General features: G+C 35.7%; 2 protein-coding genes across 2 annotated transcripts; one reads left to right on the top strand and one right to left on the bottom strand.

Moving 5' to 3' along the window:
• On the top strand, positions 2,115 to 8,965 carry LOC107639759 (ethanolamine-phosphate cytidylyltransferase). The gene is made up of 9 exons (XM_016343357.2): positions 2,115 to 2,620; positions 3,393 to 3,628; positions 4,419 to 4,588; positions 5,385 to 5,456; positions 6,297 to 6,364; positions 6,577 to 6,697; positions 7,534 to 7,599; positions 7,705 to 7,827; positions 8,420 to 8,965. The coding sequence occupies exons 1-9, from the start codon at positions 2,280 to 2,282 to the stop codon at positions 8,489 to 8,491; spliced, it is 1,269 nt and encodes a 422-aa protein (XP_016198843.1). The 5' UTR covers positions 2,115 to 2,279; the 3' UTR covers positions 8,492 to 8,965.
• On the bottom strand, positions 9,387 to 13,521 carry LOC107639758 (probable serine/threonine-protein kinase PBL8). The gene is made up of 6 exons (XM_016343356.2): positions 13,213 to 13,521; positions 12,736 to 13,091; positions 12,261 to 12,396; positions 11,302 to 11,438; positions 11,086 to 11,209; positions 9,387 to 10,468 (listed from the first exon to the last, which is right to left on the bottom strand). Exons 1-6 carry the CDS (start codon positions 13,262 to 13,264, stop codon positions 9,975 to 9,977), a joined length of 1,299 nt encoding a protein of 432 aa, XP_016198842.1. The 5' UTR covers positions 13,265 to 13,521; the 3' UTR covers positions 9,387 to 9,974.

Below are 17,877 nucleotides of genomic sequence, written 5' to 3'. Positions count from 1 at the left end.
GCCCTAGCCCTAAAGAAATTTATTGGTGATATGTGTTTAGAAGCAACGTGGCAGTTTATTAGCCCTTATATTAGATTATTAGAGGGTTGTTTGAGTTAAAATTAAAAGCGAAAAAAAGCAGAACTTCATCTTCCATAGAAGGGAGTAACATTGAATTGAACCCCCTAAATTATATGTTGACCTAGGATATATTATTTATATTATTTAACAATACAATCTCCAACTATGCCAAACATTGTGATGTTCACCAATAAGTGAGCATTGAGGAGGCTTTCCTCTACCAAGATCTGCTTTTAGAGTATTTTAATGATTTATAATAATTTAGGGTGGATTCTACCCTACACACTAAAATAATACAGACTTTGAACCCATGTTTAAGTGGCTCAATGAAATTTAGCTATATGTCTAATTTAATCCACCTAGGTTACATATGACAATACTCTAATTTTTATTTGTTCGGTAGCATATTTTATCCCTAACTTTTTATAGACCCTAACCTAAAAATTCAATCGTACAGGTCATAGTTTTTGAGTTGTAGAACACCATATGAGAACCAACACTAAAATTTGCAATACTTTTTGGGACTTTAAATCTCAATTATAAAATCAATTAAAATTAAAATAGTTATGATAATAACATAAATTTTATTATGATAATGGTTAAATGAAAATATAGTGTCACAAAATCTTATAATAAAACACTAGTAATTAACAATATATGAAAAAAAATTTTGTTGATCATGTAGCATTGCATGCTTTTTATAAAAGATATTATGTCTTAAGTTTATACTATTGTAATGTTTGAATTTTGGGAAAAATATTAAATTGGTACATTTGTTTGGGCGTAATCCTGTTTTAGTTCTTAAAGTTTAAAGTGTTCTATTTGAATTAAAAAAAGTTTCATTTAGCTTCAATGTAGTCCAACTGAGAGGTCAAAGTTAAATCATTAATGAAATGTCTTACATAACAACAAGATCGATAATCTAGAAAATAAGTACAAGTTCCAAAGGTACAAAATCAACCGTGGATACATTTATTTATCATTCTCCTTAGTTCTATAGAAAATATTTCATTTACATTGTAAAAAAAATAATAATTAAATGTATTGAACGGTTAATTTTGTGCCTCCGGAGTTTGTACTTATTCTCCAGATTATCAATTTTGTTCTTGTATTGCTATCATGTAGGATATTTCGTTAATTATTTAACTTTGACCTCACGGTAGGACTACATTGAAACTAAATGAAACTTTTTTGAATTCAAATAGGACATTTTAAACCTTAATGATCAAAACAGGATTACGCCCAAACGTAAGAGACCAATTTAGTAGTTTATCCTTGAATTTTTGTTCTTGCACCAAAATGATATATTTTTTATGTCACTAAAAAACTATAATGAATTTTATTAAGATAACTTCACATAATAGTTTGATATTTTTGAAAATAACTTATCATAAAACTTAGACATATTAAAATGAAACTTTATAAGGATAAAAAAATACTAAATGTTTTTGAAATGTTTGAACTAATATTTTTTCTTCATAAAGTCTAAAACCAAAACTAACAATATTTAAGGACCAAAAGTATATTTCATCCAAGAATAACTTATTATTGTATCTTAAAAAGAGAATAATAAATTATTGAAAACAAAAATTAACCAAATTCATAGCACGTATAATATGATTACATGAGGACAGTCTTTTTCTCTCTTATCTTTTTTTTTGCCTTTTAAAACTTTCTAGCATATTCTGTTTAGTAATTTTGCACTAAAAAAACCTCTAGAAAGGCCCAATGAAAACTTAGTATTGTTTTTTGTCAGAGAACAATGAACCCAGTACAAAAACAAAATAAAAAGTGAACCCAATAGGATTTTTTTGGACCTAAATGGGCCAATATATAAAAGGCCCAATATTCTGCAACAGAATATAAACGTTGCTAAATGCTTCCAACCCAAGAAGAAAAACAAATCCATCTTCCCTATACCAACAAATTCGCAAACTTTATGAATTCTACAAGTCCAAAAGAAAATATGAATTCAAAAAACAGTAAAGGTTCTAACTTTATTGGTTTCACACCAAAAAGGGGAAAAAGCAGAAGCTACTAGCTTCTTTCTTTCTAAAACCAAAAACCGGATATGTTTGGCTCAGAATAAAAAATTGGCATTCCAAATTCTGTGTGGTGGCCACTTTTCTAACCTCATTTTGCACCCACCTTCCTCCCTTCGTTTTAATTTCATTTATGGGAGAAAGGAACTGAGAGAAACCAAAAGGAAAAAGAAAAAAATGGGTTCTTTTGAGGCGGTGATGATGCAGAAGAACGCAACGGCGAAGTTCATTGCAACGGTTCTGGTGGGTGGCGTGATCGTTGGTGTGTCACTGTATGGATTGCTGCAATCTTCAGAAGGGCTTCAGAAGAATCTGGAGCCTCTTGGTTTGTGGAAGAGAAGGAGGAAGAAGAAGACAATTAGGGTGTACATGGATGGATGCTTTGATATGATGCATTATGGCCATTGCAATGCTCTTAGACAGGCACGTGCTCTTGGTGATGAGCTTGTTGTTGGTGTTGTTAGCGACGATGAAATCATTGCAAATAAGGGTCCCCCTGTCACCCCTCTTGAAGAAAGGTCACAACTTTTTTCACTTTTTTCTAGGATTTTGATCTTCTTCTTGGAGCTCAATTCATGCCATGCTGATTTATCTTGTGTCATTTTTGTGTTGTGTTCTTTGTTTGATTCTAGATTTATGATATGTTTGGATTTGATTGCCTTTTTCTTATGAGAAGAATCAGGGAACCAATGTAGAATAAGTTAATCAAAATGTGGTTTTTTAGGAAAACATATGTTTAGCTATTTTTTTTATATGTATATTTTTAATGTCCATGCAGCAATTTTGGCATTATGGTATTCTGTCATCTGATACATATAGTGGAATTATCTAATGGGACAATGCTTAGTTGTAGTTGCAGAGATACTTGTAATAACAAATATATGTTTAGATATTTCTTTTAATATTCATGCAGCAATTCTAGCACTGTGTTGGCATTTGATCTATGTAGTTGAATTATCTAACAGACCGTGCTTAGTTGTAGTTGCAATGATACACTGATACTTGTTTTGGCAAATATATGTTTAGCTACTGTTTTTTTAACTTCCATGCAGAAATTTTGCATTCAGTTGTTATGTCTGTTTGATCCAAGTAGTTGAGTTGTCTTATGTGACAATGCTTAGTTATAGTTGTTATGGCATCTCTTTGTTTCTTTATTTATTTTGGCGGGGTTGTTTTTGTGTTCTGCGTTTGGATTATGAGGTTTGATCCATGTAGCTGGGGGGATAAGGCTTTGTTGTTGTTGTTGTTGTTGTTATTGTTCGGATTATGAGGTGTTGATGTGTGTTGTAGGATGATTATGGTGAATGCTGTAAAGTGGGTTGATGAGGTTATTACTGATGCTCCATATGCCATAACTGAGGAGTTCATGAAGAAGCTCTTTAATGAGTACAATATAGATTACATTATTCACGGGGACGATCCTTGTATTCTTCCTGACGGCACTGATGCTTATGCTCATGCAAAGAAAGCTGGCCGTTACAAGCAGATAAAGCGCACCGAAGGAGTTTCTAGCACTGATATCGTTGGTTAGGATTTGCTTACTTTTCTTTGTAGTATAAGACTTCCTTATTTAGTTGGCGCAATTGGGCATGCACATCTTGTTTGATATAGTTTATGGAAATTATTAAAGTGAAGTCCTTTGTCATGTTTGGTTGGCATGTGATGTTCTTGTGTTTGTTTATCACGGCTGATGATATTTTTTCCTCCCATAGCTGCTTTTGTTTTTTGTTTTTTTTTTTTCTAAAAAAAAGAACTTGAATAAGTTTTATTTTTCACTATATAAACCATATAAAGGGATGTGCCCCCTTTCATTTGGTAGTATTTTATACTGGATTTCTACTTGTTATGTTGTTGCAGTTATGGAAAATTTCTCTGGTTTAATACTTTTGTGCAATTCTCCTGAAGCTTAATATGGAATTTTGGCACAGTCAAAACCTTGTTTACAAAGAGGTGATTTGTTTGGTTATAGCAATAAGCCAACTCATCAATTGATGATATTTATTAACAGACCTTTGAGGCTTTAACATTTTGTCGTTTTCCTCCATACCGTATTTTTATTCTTTGAACTGCATTTCCGCCCTTAGAAGTTTGATATCAAAACTTTTGGCCTTTTCTCACAAAACTAGCAGTGCTTTTTGTCGGTTTTCCTTCCTATCTGGTCCAGTTGAAAGTTCCCATCCTGTGAGCATATTCAGTCTTTAGCCTGTCTTATATTTTTCCCTTGTGCTTATATTTATTTTTCAGTGTTGTCTCATAATAATTTCGTACGCTTGTGGAAAATGGAGAACTGATGTTATATAATAATTTTATACCCAGGTCGTATGCTTCTCTGTACGAGAGAAAGGTCTGCCAGTGACAACCCTAACCACTCTTCTTTACAAAGACAGTTCAGCCATGGTCATAGTCACAAATTTGAAGATCGTGGAACTCGTATTTCTCAATTTATGCCTACATCTCGTAGAATTGTTCAGTTCTCAAATGGAAGGGTATGTACATTTAATTTCAATTCCGATTTTCGACTACTTATATGCTTATTTTCAACTTCATCATCCCTTCTCTCTGTCATTTCCCAATTGTTTAGACTTTCTGAATCTTGAATCACATATTTTTGAACCCATGGTGTTGGTTTATACTTTATAAGAATGAGAGCATGTTTCCTCTTTCGTTTGTAAATCCCAATCACGGTTTGAAGCAAGAAACCGTACGCGTAATACGCGTTTGAGAATTTACCTGTTAACTAATTCATTCTTCTTTGCTAGTTTCCTGCTCAATTGATCACTTTCGAGGATTTAATTTAGCTTGTGTTGTTACACTTGTTTAATAGACTTAAGTTTTGGAAGAGCAGGAAATTGTTTCTGTTAGGAAATCAACCAACTGGATAAACCCTTGGGGGGAAAAATTTAACAATATAATTCAAGCTGGTTATTGTGAATTAAGTTAGTGGCGAATGTATGTCTCAATTGGCTGTTAATTAGGTAGCAAAGGGATTAAGGAATGACACAGGATTGAAATTAGGTATACCTGTGTCGGACAGAATTTGGATTATGGCAGAATGGGTAGGATATAATTTTAAACCTGGTGATAGCAGAAACATATTCAAGGCGCTCGAAATCTAATATCAATTTCTTAAATGTATCTACTGCTATGATTGAACCTTCACTATTAGGTTTTCTCTCCATTTCTAATATGATGTATTTCTTCCCCCGTATTGAAATAATTTTGACAAGCTGTCTTTTATCTACACCATGCTTCAGTAATATTGATTCATGCTTATTATACCAGGGCCCGGGACCTGATGCACGCATTGTATATATAGATGGAGCCTTTGATCTCTTTCATGCTGGTCATGTCGAGGTATTGTTTATATTACCTTCTCTACATAATTGCTTACCAATGCACTGTTAAATGTTATGTCTGAACATGGAGTGAAAGTTAGCTTAATTTCCTGTTTTGTTTTTGTTTTTTTTCAATTGAATATTTTGTTGCCTTTACTAAACTATTATCTTCTGATGCAATCAATATTAAAATGTTTTGACACTGATATGATACCCTTTTTGTTGTGTGCTTGCTTTTGTGACCATATATAATTGTAGCTACCACTGCACTACTACCAACTACTAGAACAACTCTAAGCGAATATATACCACTAGTCAGAGTCAGCTATATGGATTAATTGATGCCATTGGGCTCTAAGAAAATCAAAATGTCCTTTTCCGGGTGCCTCCTTAATGCATGTTATTAAATTTGGTATGGCCTGCATCTGCACCATTTACTGGTATAAATAAATAGGTAGAATAAACAATAAAACATTTCCATTTCTATTTCCATTTTTTCTTCACGAAATTCTGAAAATAGAAAACGTGAGAAATGAAAAGAGAAAATGTTTGCCCAAACTAAATAGGCCTTTAGCTTTTCATGGGGTTTATGAGTGAGTGTTTAACAATGATATAATTTTCATTTGTCTGCCTTTTTTCTTTTTTACTACATGATTGTGATGCATTTAAGAGTTGTACTATTTATTCCAGAAAAGTGTCATGAGACCACTTTCCCAAAAGCTTAAGCTATTAGATAAGAGGTACATGAATGGTTATGTATCGATTAGAAAGTTATTCATTCGTATTGTTCCAGTTACCTGTCTGTGTCAAAGTTAATGTGTGATTTTTCAGCTTGACATTGCACTTTTATGTTTGATAGATCTTGAAGCTGGCTCGGGAACTAGGAGATTTTCTTCTTGTTGGAATCCACACTGATCAGACAGTCAGGTTGTTGTCATTCATATTTTTTATTCCCCACTTTTATTTTATTTCGTAAAGATAAACTATTCAATAGTAGCATCATTTTGCATCGAATAAAAAGCTATAAATATGTATTCAACATAAAACAATCTGAGTATCTATTCTCATTGATGTTTATACTACTAATGTTTAATGTTTTACATATCTTTTATTAACTTTTTTCCACACTGGTTTTATAGTGAAACTAGAGGACCGCATCGTCCTATCATGAATCTCCATGAAAGAAGTTTAAGTGTTTTAGCATGCCGCTATGTGGATGAAGTTATAATCGGTGCGCCGTGGGAGGTGTCCAGGGATATGGTTAGTATTAGTTTAGTTAATTCATTCTTATTATTGACTTTGCATTCTGTGATCTTTCTTTCCTGCTGCAATAACCATTCTTGAGCCATGAGGTGGTAAAAGTATTTTCTAATCTTGCCATTATGCTAACCAATACTAGTGATTAATGAAGATTTCACTGAACAAGCCATGCCCATTTCATCGTTAAAAATGAATGTGGGAGAGAGAGCTTGGGATGCTATGTACGCTTGTCTATGGTTTTTTACTCTCTAAATCTTTCTACTTTGCACAATTGCCATGTGCAAGTATTGTGTTTGTAGGAAGGTGAGTCATATCATAATGATATTATGGTCTAGATATATACCTGTGCCTAGCCTTTGTGACATTATTTCGGTCACTGTTAGAGTAATTCTCCAAGAAGATTAGGAGATTAGGTGGAGATCTGAAGCTTTATATATATATTTGTCAAACTCCGTATCACGATATTCACTTGAGTTATGGATAATACATGCATCCACTTTACCACATGCTGAAAACTCTATTTAGTAATGATTAATGGATATATCAAGGATCAAACTCCTAAGTAATTGCTCTGGGTCTTTGATATGATGTCGGCTTTGATGTGATGTCATCATAGATCAAAATTCGTAACATAATAGCGGCTTTGTGACAACGTCGAGACCAGCTTAAGCTTGGTTTTTTCTCCTATTTGAAAAGCATGCTAGCAAGATTTAGTGATAATTTCTTGCTTGTTTCTGTTTGTATATATTCCAATATTATATTCTGTTTCTTGTTTTGCTTTTTAAGTATTTATGCATTCTTGGATTGGTGTGACACTCCTCAAATCTTGAGTGCAGATCACAACATTTAACATCTCATTAGTTGTCCATGGAACCATTGCGGAAAATGATGATTTTCAGAAGGTAATTTTTTCTTCTGCAAATGGATTTACAATATTTATTACAGGCACTAATACTCCTTCTGCAGCATGACTTTCCTTAACACCTGTGAAATTGATTCTTGTACAGGAAGAATCCAACCCATATGCTGTTCCCATTAGCATGGGCATCTTCAGAGTCTTGGTTAGTCCTTTAGGGATAACAACCACTACAATAATTAGAAGGATTGTATCAAATCACGAGGCATTCCAGGTCTGATTGCGCATCATCATTATCACATTTCTTTTCTTTTCAATTCTTGTTCGAATGTTAGCATATTTATAAACAGTCAATGATAAGTATAGTGAATTAGCTTTTTATAAAAAAGAAAGAAAGGAAAATGTGAATTAGTTAATGACTAGATCACCGACATAGGGTTCGTTGAAATGGCTAGATGTTTTGACCTGTAAATCGGGTGTCTTGTGTTCGAGCCATAAGAATGCAAAAATTAGCCTTTGAGATACTTAAACCTTTTTGGATTTCTATGAGTTGAGCTGAATTATTTGGATTCCTAGTAATAAACCCTGATGAACTGGTGGGTTTTACCCAATAAAAGAAGCTAGTGTTAGATCCTTGATTGGTTCAAGAAAACAATTTATTTGAACATAAAAGTGGACATTCTAAACTCAACCCTTGGATGAGAGGACATAATATTACAAAGAATAGGAAGAAACTTATCCAGTGGAATGTCTGTTATGGTTAGTTAGTTTTCTTTGAACTTTTCTTGTTCCTTTGGCCATGATTTCCTAGCTAATGCGCTCTCAGTTATTTTGACCGGCTTTATTTTATTTTATCTTTGATTCAGAAACGGAATGAAAAGAAGGGGGAGAGTGAGAAGAGATACTACGAGAGCAAGACTCATGTCCATGGAGACTGAATGATTTCTATTGTTCTCGGCATTAGACATGGCAGCTTAGTAAATTTTTAGGCCTGATTTTATTCTTTCTTTCTTAGTAAAATGAAATGATAGTTCTGTACTATCGTTCAGTTTGGACCATAATTGGACATTGCGGTCTCTGCATATGATTAATCATTTGCTAAACTGATTTAGCCAGTGATATGTTTGTAGTTAACCATGAATATTATCTCCGAACAAATTCATGGTTAAGTAAACCATGGCTGAATTAGTTTGGAAAAACGATCCAACTTCATGATTCAAGCTGAGCAAAGCTATCATTTTCACTTTATTTTGGTTTTTGGTCCCTTATCTATATTTATCCCCTAGCTTTTTTAATAACATGTTACGTTTGTATTATTGCTGTATGTGAATTTTATGAGGATTGATCGTCTTTGGTCGAATTCCTTTTGTTCTTGTTTGATAAATTAGTAAAGATATATTCATTGAACAAGATATATTGGAATTATTGTTCATTTCCATTTCTATTGAATAATCACCAGCAAAAAATAAAATAAAAATTAAGGTCCGTCTATCATTTTACCGGTTTTATGTTGAGCTTTATGATTTTAATACTCGCATTGTGATGAAATTCTATATACCATAATATTTATGTTACATTACATTGGACAACTGTAGTTATAATATAATACATTGAACTCTTATTTTAGTAAGCATGAAAGATCTTCCTTATATATGTTATAATGAAAATTAAGTATGATAAACCAGCGTTGCTATATAGTAGCATTTAACTTCAAGAAAAATCGGTTATTTACACATGTTCTGATAGTATAAATTTGAAAATTTCACAGCCGGGGTATTTGTGAAATATTTGTAAAAATAATAAGAAAAATGCTCAAACATTTTAAAACTACTTCCCAAACACAGCACCAACACTTATACTTTTTACATTGTAAAATATACATTGATGCTGTCAAATGCAGAAGCTAACATTTCTTGCAAGACAGCCATAACTAAACAACCTTGCAAGCTTGAAAATGACCTTGGTCTTTATTTTTTTTTTCCTCTTCAACAAAAAAAAAGCCACTTGAAAAAAAAGCAGAACAGGAGAGTGCAGTCAAACTAACTGAGGTTGCAGTAGAGGCATGTTAGATGGGAAAAGATGATCTTACAGCCAATCTACCTAATAATCTCTCACCAGGTAGCTTGCTTGCTTAAGTTCCAACCTCTCCATGTACATGAGGCTGTGAGCAACCAGTTATATTAGTAGTTCTGATGCCTCGATGATTATAAATACATACATTTTTCCACACAATAACTTGCATCGAGATGAACAGAAGACCAACCATTGATAAATTTATCTACCATGGCTTCTTATCACCATACACCATGTACAAAGCAGCAATAAATACATGGAAGCCACCCACACTTTTGGCAATCAATAACTCTCGAGATTAAGGGGACATTTGAGAAGCACACCAAATAAGGGATACATTGCACGCGATTATCTTACCCGGCATGCTGCTGCAGCACCCGGCGAGCAGCTAGGGTTAGGAGACCGGCAAGCAGCACCAGGACCAACATTGTTTGAGAACTTGGGACGCATTCGGTAGTCGGAGATTTTGGTCATCGGAAAGTGCCCTGTGCTTACACTATTTGAGCCGGTTAATGAAACTTCACCGGCACCTATACTTGAACTTTGTAAGGGCTCCAATGTCTCGACCACATCGCTCATTAGTGGTCTGGCTTTCGGATTTTGACTCAAACAATAGTATGCCAAGCTACATGCTTTCTGTGCAGCTCTCACTGAATATTGGTTTTCCAATCTAGGATCAATTATTTGCAGGAGTTTGCGCTTGTCATTAAGCTTTGGCCGTGCCCAATCTACTAAGCTCTGTTCCTTCCCAGGTCTTGTCTTGTCAACAGATTTCCTTCCCGTCAAAAGCTCCAAAAGAACAACCCCAAAGCTATACACATCACTCCTAGCTGTCAAGTGGCCTGACAATTTTCAAATTTGCCTTATTAGAACTGTATCCACACAAACATATGCAAGAATGCTCAACGTGTATTAAGCTCAGAAGTATATTATGATTTATGAAACATGCTCAATGTCTACATGCAAGCCATCACAACCAGTTTGAACTGTGGGCGACAGTAGTATATTAGAACCCGCTGTAGTAAACGACAAAAATAAAATAGGAAAAAATAATCTGAGTTAAATTAAAGATGATAATATAAATTGTTTTCTAGCCATGATAACAATGGGGTATTTCAAGATTGTACGTACTGAACCAATAATGACATGCAATGATAAAAACATGAATTCCAGGAGACCAGAAACAGGAACCGTTTTTATATCTAATCCCCGGATAAACGGACATGTTCCTATCGGTTAAGCCGCTATGCCCAAGAAAGATAGTAAGAGTTGCATATTAATTTGCTATATACCTAAGGCCATGTCCTGAAAAAGGGGACCAGCATTTAACTACCCAACCCACAGTACACCAGCCTAGCTAACTCTCGCATCACATGTGAGCTGATATACTTCTAAATGTTCGAGCTTAAACAAACGAATTACTTGCAAATTGAGCATGTTTGCAAAATTGAGATCATACCAGTCATTACATATTCGGGGGCAGCATAACCATATGTACCCATGACTCGGGTAGATACATGGGTTTCATCCCCTTGTGGTCCTGCTTTTGCTAGACCAAAATCAGAAAGCTTGGCCGTATAGTCCTGTAGTTATTGATAAGACCAAGTGAAGGAAAAATCCATTAATGCACGGCCGTAGTAGAAACATTAATCAAGTTAAAACAATAGAAACTTACAGAGTCCAATAATATATTAGACGTTTTAAAGTCACGGTAGATTACTGGCCTTTCAGCATTGTGCAGAAAGGCAAGCCCTTTGGCAGCTCCTAGAGCAATCATCATTCTTGTAGCCCATGGTAAAGGGATAGTTGCCTCTGGAAGCCTCAGGAAAGGTCATATCAAATTGAGTTGGAAAAAAACACAAGGAACTTGGAATAGTTTTAGCATATAAACTATTTATTATTTAAGTATAAGTAGAATTCTTTTCTTCACAAATCACAACTAATAATGAAGCAAGATCTAGAAAAACTCAAGTAGTGTTGTCTTTTGTTGTATAGTGAATCAAAAGATTTTCATAAAAACCAGCCAAAGCAGAGAGAAATGCTATTCTAATATAGTCACAAGTTTAAATACAGATTAAAAATGCAAGTTTATAAAGTATGAAACAGGAAGCAAAAATGAAGTTCCTCAGAGTATACATACAACTTCTATACTGTCTCAAAACTACCCTAGCAAGCATCAAGATAATCCAACAAACAATGGGAACAAGATATAACTCACATGACATCTCAAAGCCATCCCAAATGGCAGACACAACATGAAGTTCCCAAAAACTATCATTTCTAGACTAGAAAGACATTAGGCAAGTCTTAATACTTAAATTAGAAACAATGTATAGCTCCCCAAAGCCAGCATGTATAACCAGTCTATAGCATGTGTGGGTCCCAATGCATATCTTGGAATCTAAAATGACTTTGACCTGCCACAAAGTGTAGCAGAATATCCACTTTGTATCTTATGCATTTTGAGAGTAATATGCTCAATGGCTTAAATTCATCATGAAGTATAATAAAATTCGACTAAAGGCAAAAATTCCACACTATCTTCTAATTGAGTTGGTCTTCCTCTTACTATATTTTCCTTACTCAACTACAAGAACATCAAATCCAAAGGGATTAGAGAAGAAGTTTGCATACTTCGGAATAGGTGATTTTCCAGACTTCCTCGAAACATGAACTCGTACACAAGCAGCCTGTGGTCATCCTCACAGCAGTACCCTATCAACTTCACCAGATTAGGATGCCTAAGCTGCCCTAGAAAATTCACTTCCGTCTGCAACAACACCACCACAACATCAACAACCAAGTCATCAATCAAACAACCAACACAAAAACAATTACTATAAAGAGTAAAGAACAAACAAATAACCCCAAACAACAAGTTTCTCAGTTCACAATGATTTAGGTTTATGTAATGGCTCACATTCCTTCACCCCAATCCAAAGTCAATGAGCACTTATAGAGCAACATACGGAATCAAACATTAAGCCATGATCAGCAAGTGAATCAAACCAACCCTAATTAACTAACAACTACATTAAACAAATTTAACAAGAAATACACTATAATGCAATTCAATATAACACAATGCAATTGCAATTGGCAAACATACAAGCCATTCTCGGTGTCCCTGAAGCCCTTCCTTGTTCAAAACCTTAACCGCTACGGGCAGCGACTTGAGCCCAACCCTCACATTCTCATCAATGTACCCCTTATACACAGTCCCAAACCCTCCCTCTCCGAGAATATAATCGGAGCGAAAACTCTTGGTGATTGTCTCAAGCTCGTAGAGCGTGAACGCGATCACGTGCGTGTAGAGCAGCGTGTTGTTCCTCACGTCTTCGATGTTGTAGTGGCGCGGCGTGGAGCAAGACTCGCTCAGATCCGACACCGAGCGGCTGTGCTTCCTGTCACCGGCGCCGGTGCCGGCGTTCCTGGAGCTCAAGGACGACGCCTGGAGCTGCTGAACTGAAAAACAAAAGGTACGGTTAATTAGAGAGAGGGTTAATTATGTAAAATTAAGATTAGGTGTGTGCATGTGAGGGATAATGAATTGGGTTAGGAATTAAGAGTAGATCTGAGAAAGAACCTTGAGCATTGGAAACTACTGCGGATTCTTCTCTGGTGCCGCAATTGCCCATTCAAGGAAGACCGTGTTTGGCTGTGTGAGTGCGTGTGTTTTATGAGTATTTGGGGAAGAAGAAACGACGTCGTAGGGGGATTGGTGTGGCGGTGGTGATGGGGGAAGGGGTTTGTTTTGATTTGTTTCGTTTGGTTTGTTTAGTGCTTGTTGGCTGAGAGTGGTGGAGTGGAGCACGCGATGGTGGTAAACCCGAGGAACAGTTTTTCATTCTTCGTTTGATCGTTTCTGCCTTTCCCCCTTTTAGCCCACGCTCCTGATGCAATCCCTCCCTGCCTCTTCACATAGAAAGAAACTGTCTCTTTGGTTTCTCATTGGCTCAGTGGCTGGTTTACGGGCTTTCTTAATCTACATGGAAAAGGGACCACCGGTCTGCTGTATTCAAGGCTGCGTTTGTTTACAGAGATAGGACATTGATATAGGAACATAAAGACACAAAATTATGTTTGATGGAGGAGATATAGACAGAGATAATGTATCTAGATATACTAAATTAATATATTTTGTGTCTATTTTAACAAAAAAGTTATGGAGACATTAACAAAAGATACAACTTATTTTTTTATTTTTTTTGGTTAAGTACGATTTTGGTCCTTAAGGTATAGGTCAAAAAATTTTTTCGTCCCCAACTTTTTTTTTATACAAAATCGTCCTTAAGGTTTAAAACCAAATTTTAAAATCGTTCTTTTTACTTAAATATTAAAATTGTGGACCAAATTACCCATAACAAAAAAATTATAAAATAAAAAATAAAAGAAAGAGAGTGTTTCTGTTCTTGCAAAGGAGAAGGAAAGAAGAAGAAGGGAGAAGGGAAAAAGAAGATGAAGCTGTCCACGATCTACCTCTGCCTCCGCTTCTGCCGCCACCTCGGTACGATTTTGGTCCCTAAGGTAAGGACGATTTTAAAACTAAGTTAAACCTTAGGGATGATTTTGTATGTAAAAAAAAAATTTATGACGAAAAAAATTTTCGACCACCTTAGAGACCAAAATCGTACTTAACCCTTTTTCTTTCATGATTCTTGTTAATTTTTCATAATTATATTTTTTATTATTATATTTTTCGTCTCAAATTTTTTGAATGAAATAAAAAAGAGAATAAATTAGATTTTCATAATTTATTCTAGTTTATCATCAAACAGAATACAAGAACACAAAATTTTGTGTCTCTGTCCTTTATGTCTTGTTCTCAGCGTCTTATCTTGTCCTGTTCTCAAAAACAAATGCAGTCATAAGGACAAGTCATGTCTAAATTAAGGGGAAAAATCTCTTAAATAGTATTTGACAATTATTTCAAAAGATAATGGACTTTTAATAAAAAATATATTTTTTCTAGTCTTTGATCTTTACTTTTTTTTTTACTGATTAGTCTTTTTGTATTAACAGAATAAGCCTATATAACATATTAAACTGTTGATTTATCCGTTAAGAGCCAACTGGGATTGATAAATTCTTTTTGTTAGAAATCTCATTATCTTTTAGAGGTAATTATCACGGCTATTTAGTTTTTTTTGTTATCTTTTTCAAATATATTGGCTAAATTTATTGTCTAAAATTAAAAAATATTAGTGATTTTTAAATTATTTTTACTTATAAAAATTAAATAAAAGATATATTAGTGATTAACGTGTTATATAAGTATGTTCTAGAAAGAAATCATTAACAGAGGAACTAATCAGTCTCAAAAAGTTAAATATCAAAGGCCAAAATGGATTTTATTTTTTATTAAAGACCTCGTAGTCCTTTAAAGAAATTATCAAGGCCGTAGAACGGGTATTCACTCTTAAATTATAATCTTCTATCATGATTATAGGGACTAATCTAAAAATAATATATCCATATTTGTTATCGTAAAGGATTTTATTGATATTTTTTTCAAAAACTAATTTATTTGAAGTATAAATTTTTAGATATTTATTTGTTATTTTACTCTTCTTTTAAGGAGGAAAAATAATGTTTTTATAATCTTTTTGTAAATACCCAATATGAGTTCTTAACAAATTTTTCATTGTACTATAAAATCCTTAAAAAATAAAAGATACTCATCTCGACATTTGTTATTTGACGTTGTAAGACTGATTTTTTAGTTAACGAAGACTTTTTAAGTTTATCGCAAATTGTTTGCGCGCCATGTTAATTTGTTTATGTAAAGGTTAAATGTCGATGTAGATTGACATAAAAGTTATATAGTCATCTTGACCATTATCAAAATATTTTTACAACTATTCTAGTTTCTATTGTAAAAACTAATCATGTTCTTCTTCTTCATAGTCACATAAACAAGAAGGGACGGGAGAGACTGCAGCAGTTGTTCGTGAGGAAGGGACGGGAGGCACATGCACAGCCAGTGACGGGTAATTAGTTTACGCAGTGGCTTATGGTGGCTATTGAGAAGAATAGAGAGGGAATCTCAAAGATGCGCGTCACTCACTGCGACAGACGGGCTTTTGTGTTTGTGGTTGAAGAGTTGGAGCCATTCGAGGGTTGGTCGCAGGGGTTATTCCGTGTTCGCCTGACGAAAGGCACGTGTTACTGTGGCCTTTTCCAGTCACTCTATTTTCCATGTCTTCATGCTCTGGCCACGTGTGCCATCGCAAGTATCAAATGAGGACCATACGTCCATCCAGTGTACACACAGCAGGCTGTGTTTACGGTATACTAGTTGGAGTTTCCACCGATACTAGATGAGAAACTTTGGCCAGACTGGTATGGGACACGCCTCCGACCTAACCCTGCCATGTGCAGGAAGTCCATCGATAGACCGATTTTCACAAGGTTTCGGAATGAGATGGACGAGGGCGAGTACGAAGAGAAACGGTGCGGATTATGCAGGCAAACCGGTCATACCCGAAGAGGTTGTCCAAACTAGCAGATGGACGACACCTAGTTGACGGTTATTACTTTGTATGTGTTTGGCTTAGGATTTTTTCATTGTAGTCCATATGTTCAGGTGGAAGTGTGTAATGTTTCTGTTTGTTCTATTTTCATTTGCAGTAATTTGTATTCCAAATTTGAATCATTAAGTACAATGAATTCTAAACATTTCTCATTCCAAATTTTGATTGAACTCTAACTATTGCGATACAAACCATAATGACATTTTTTATTAACATGCACAAAACGATGAATTCATAACAAACTAGGAAACCAAAATACATCGAATGTCACCTTATCAAAGTACATCAAATTGTAACTACTCTTATATAAATACATCAAAGTGCATTGAAATACAGCAATGTTAATAACAAAAGTAACAACATACATTAGAAACTATCTGAAGTCATCGGTGGTGATCACCCTGAAAAAGTCATCGATGGCCGGTGCCACATGGCGGAGGTTGCGCCTTTCTCTGAGGTCTTCTCACACATGGGTCCACCTCTGTAGCTCAAGTTATGATCGATTGAATGCGAAGAGGTCAGGGCTGACAACTTTGCAGTTCCTTCAATTTCTTGTATTCCTTCCACTTTTGCATGCTTCCTTTCCATCCTCTAAGCCATCCCTGCCCTGTAATCTCTGAAAAAACTTAACACACATATCATGGCATCGAATGGTAATAAGAGAGGATTAAAATTAGCTAAATTACGACCAAAGAAACATGTTTTCAATCATAGCACAAAATCAGGAAGGAAAATGTAAAACATGCAATTTACATGAATAAGTGTGAGAATAGTGGATAAAATCCACTCAATTAAGCACAAGATATACCACGAAATAGTGGTGCATTAGCGACTCCTCATGGCGACTGCTGGATGGACCGATGTCATGCCAACTAGGAGGGGCAACATCCCAATCAGCTCAACCAACCCTGAGCCTGACCCGGATGGGGGATGTGGTGGAGGAGGTAGAGGAGGAGGCGAGTCACCATGGTCCTGTGGGATATCATCGTGCTCCTCATGTCGGTGATACTTTGCCTCCTCGTCATACTCTACGTCCAAGCGCTCTCTGCACTGCCTGACCCTGTCTCTGCGGCGTCCTGCAGTACCTCCACGCTTTCTGACACCCGTCTCTCGTCTGGTAGGCCTCCTGGTGTCCGACTGAACTTTCCTGGCCTGCCGACGATGATCAAAGACGTCTCGGAAAAAGTCTAGAATGTCCCTCAGCTGGCTTGCTGATGGTTGCACGTCTCCTAGTAAATCCACCAACTTGGGGTCATCTAGGACGTCCTGCCCCGACAAGTGTCGAACACGGCATGTCACTCTCCACCAGTCCTAGTACTCCTGCGTCGGTCGATAGTCGAAGCATGACTGAAGGAATATGCGATGTCCCTCCTAAAACCGAGCACACCACCGGTCGTACCAGTCATACAGCTTGGTCGGCCACCATGCATTTTCGCCCCGGCCAGTGGTTGTCAGGAACTTATCAACGTTCACTGGGTCCTCAGGCACCGGCTGCTCGTCATTGAACTGACACTTTACATGGTTCGGATAGTAGAACTCCACTATGTTGAAGCATACAAGGGGGACAACAGACATCTATGTCCCCCACTCTGCCTCCTTCTTAAGCCATAGGGGGCAAATATCTTGCAGAGCAGGGTCGTCGTACGTCATCCACGGAAACTACAATGGACGCATTGAAAGAGGTGTCAGTAACATATGCTATAAAAAATTTGACTAAT

Source organism: Arachis ipaensis, chromosome B04, assembly GCF_000816755.2.
Source record: "Arachis ipaensis cultivar K30076 chromosome B04, Araip1.1, whole genome shotgun sequence".
Classification (NCBI taxonomy): Eukaryota; Viridiplantae; Streptophyta; class Magnoliopsida; order Fabales; family Fabaceae; genus Arachis; species Arachis ipaensis.
The sequence above is the reverse complement of the archived record's forward strand: the minus strand, read 5'-3'. Positions and strand labels throughout refer to the sequence as shown.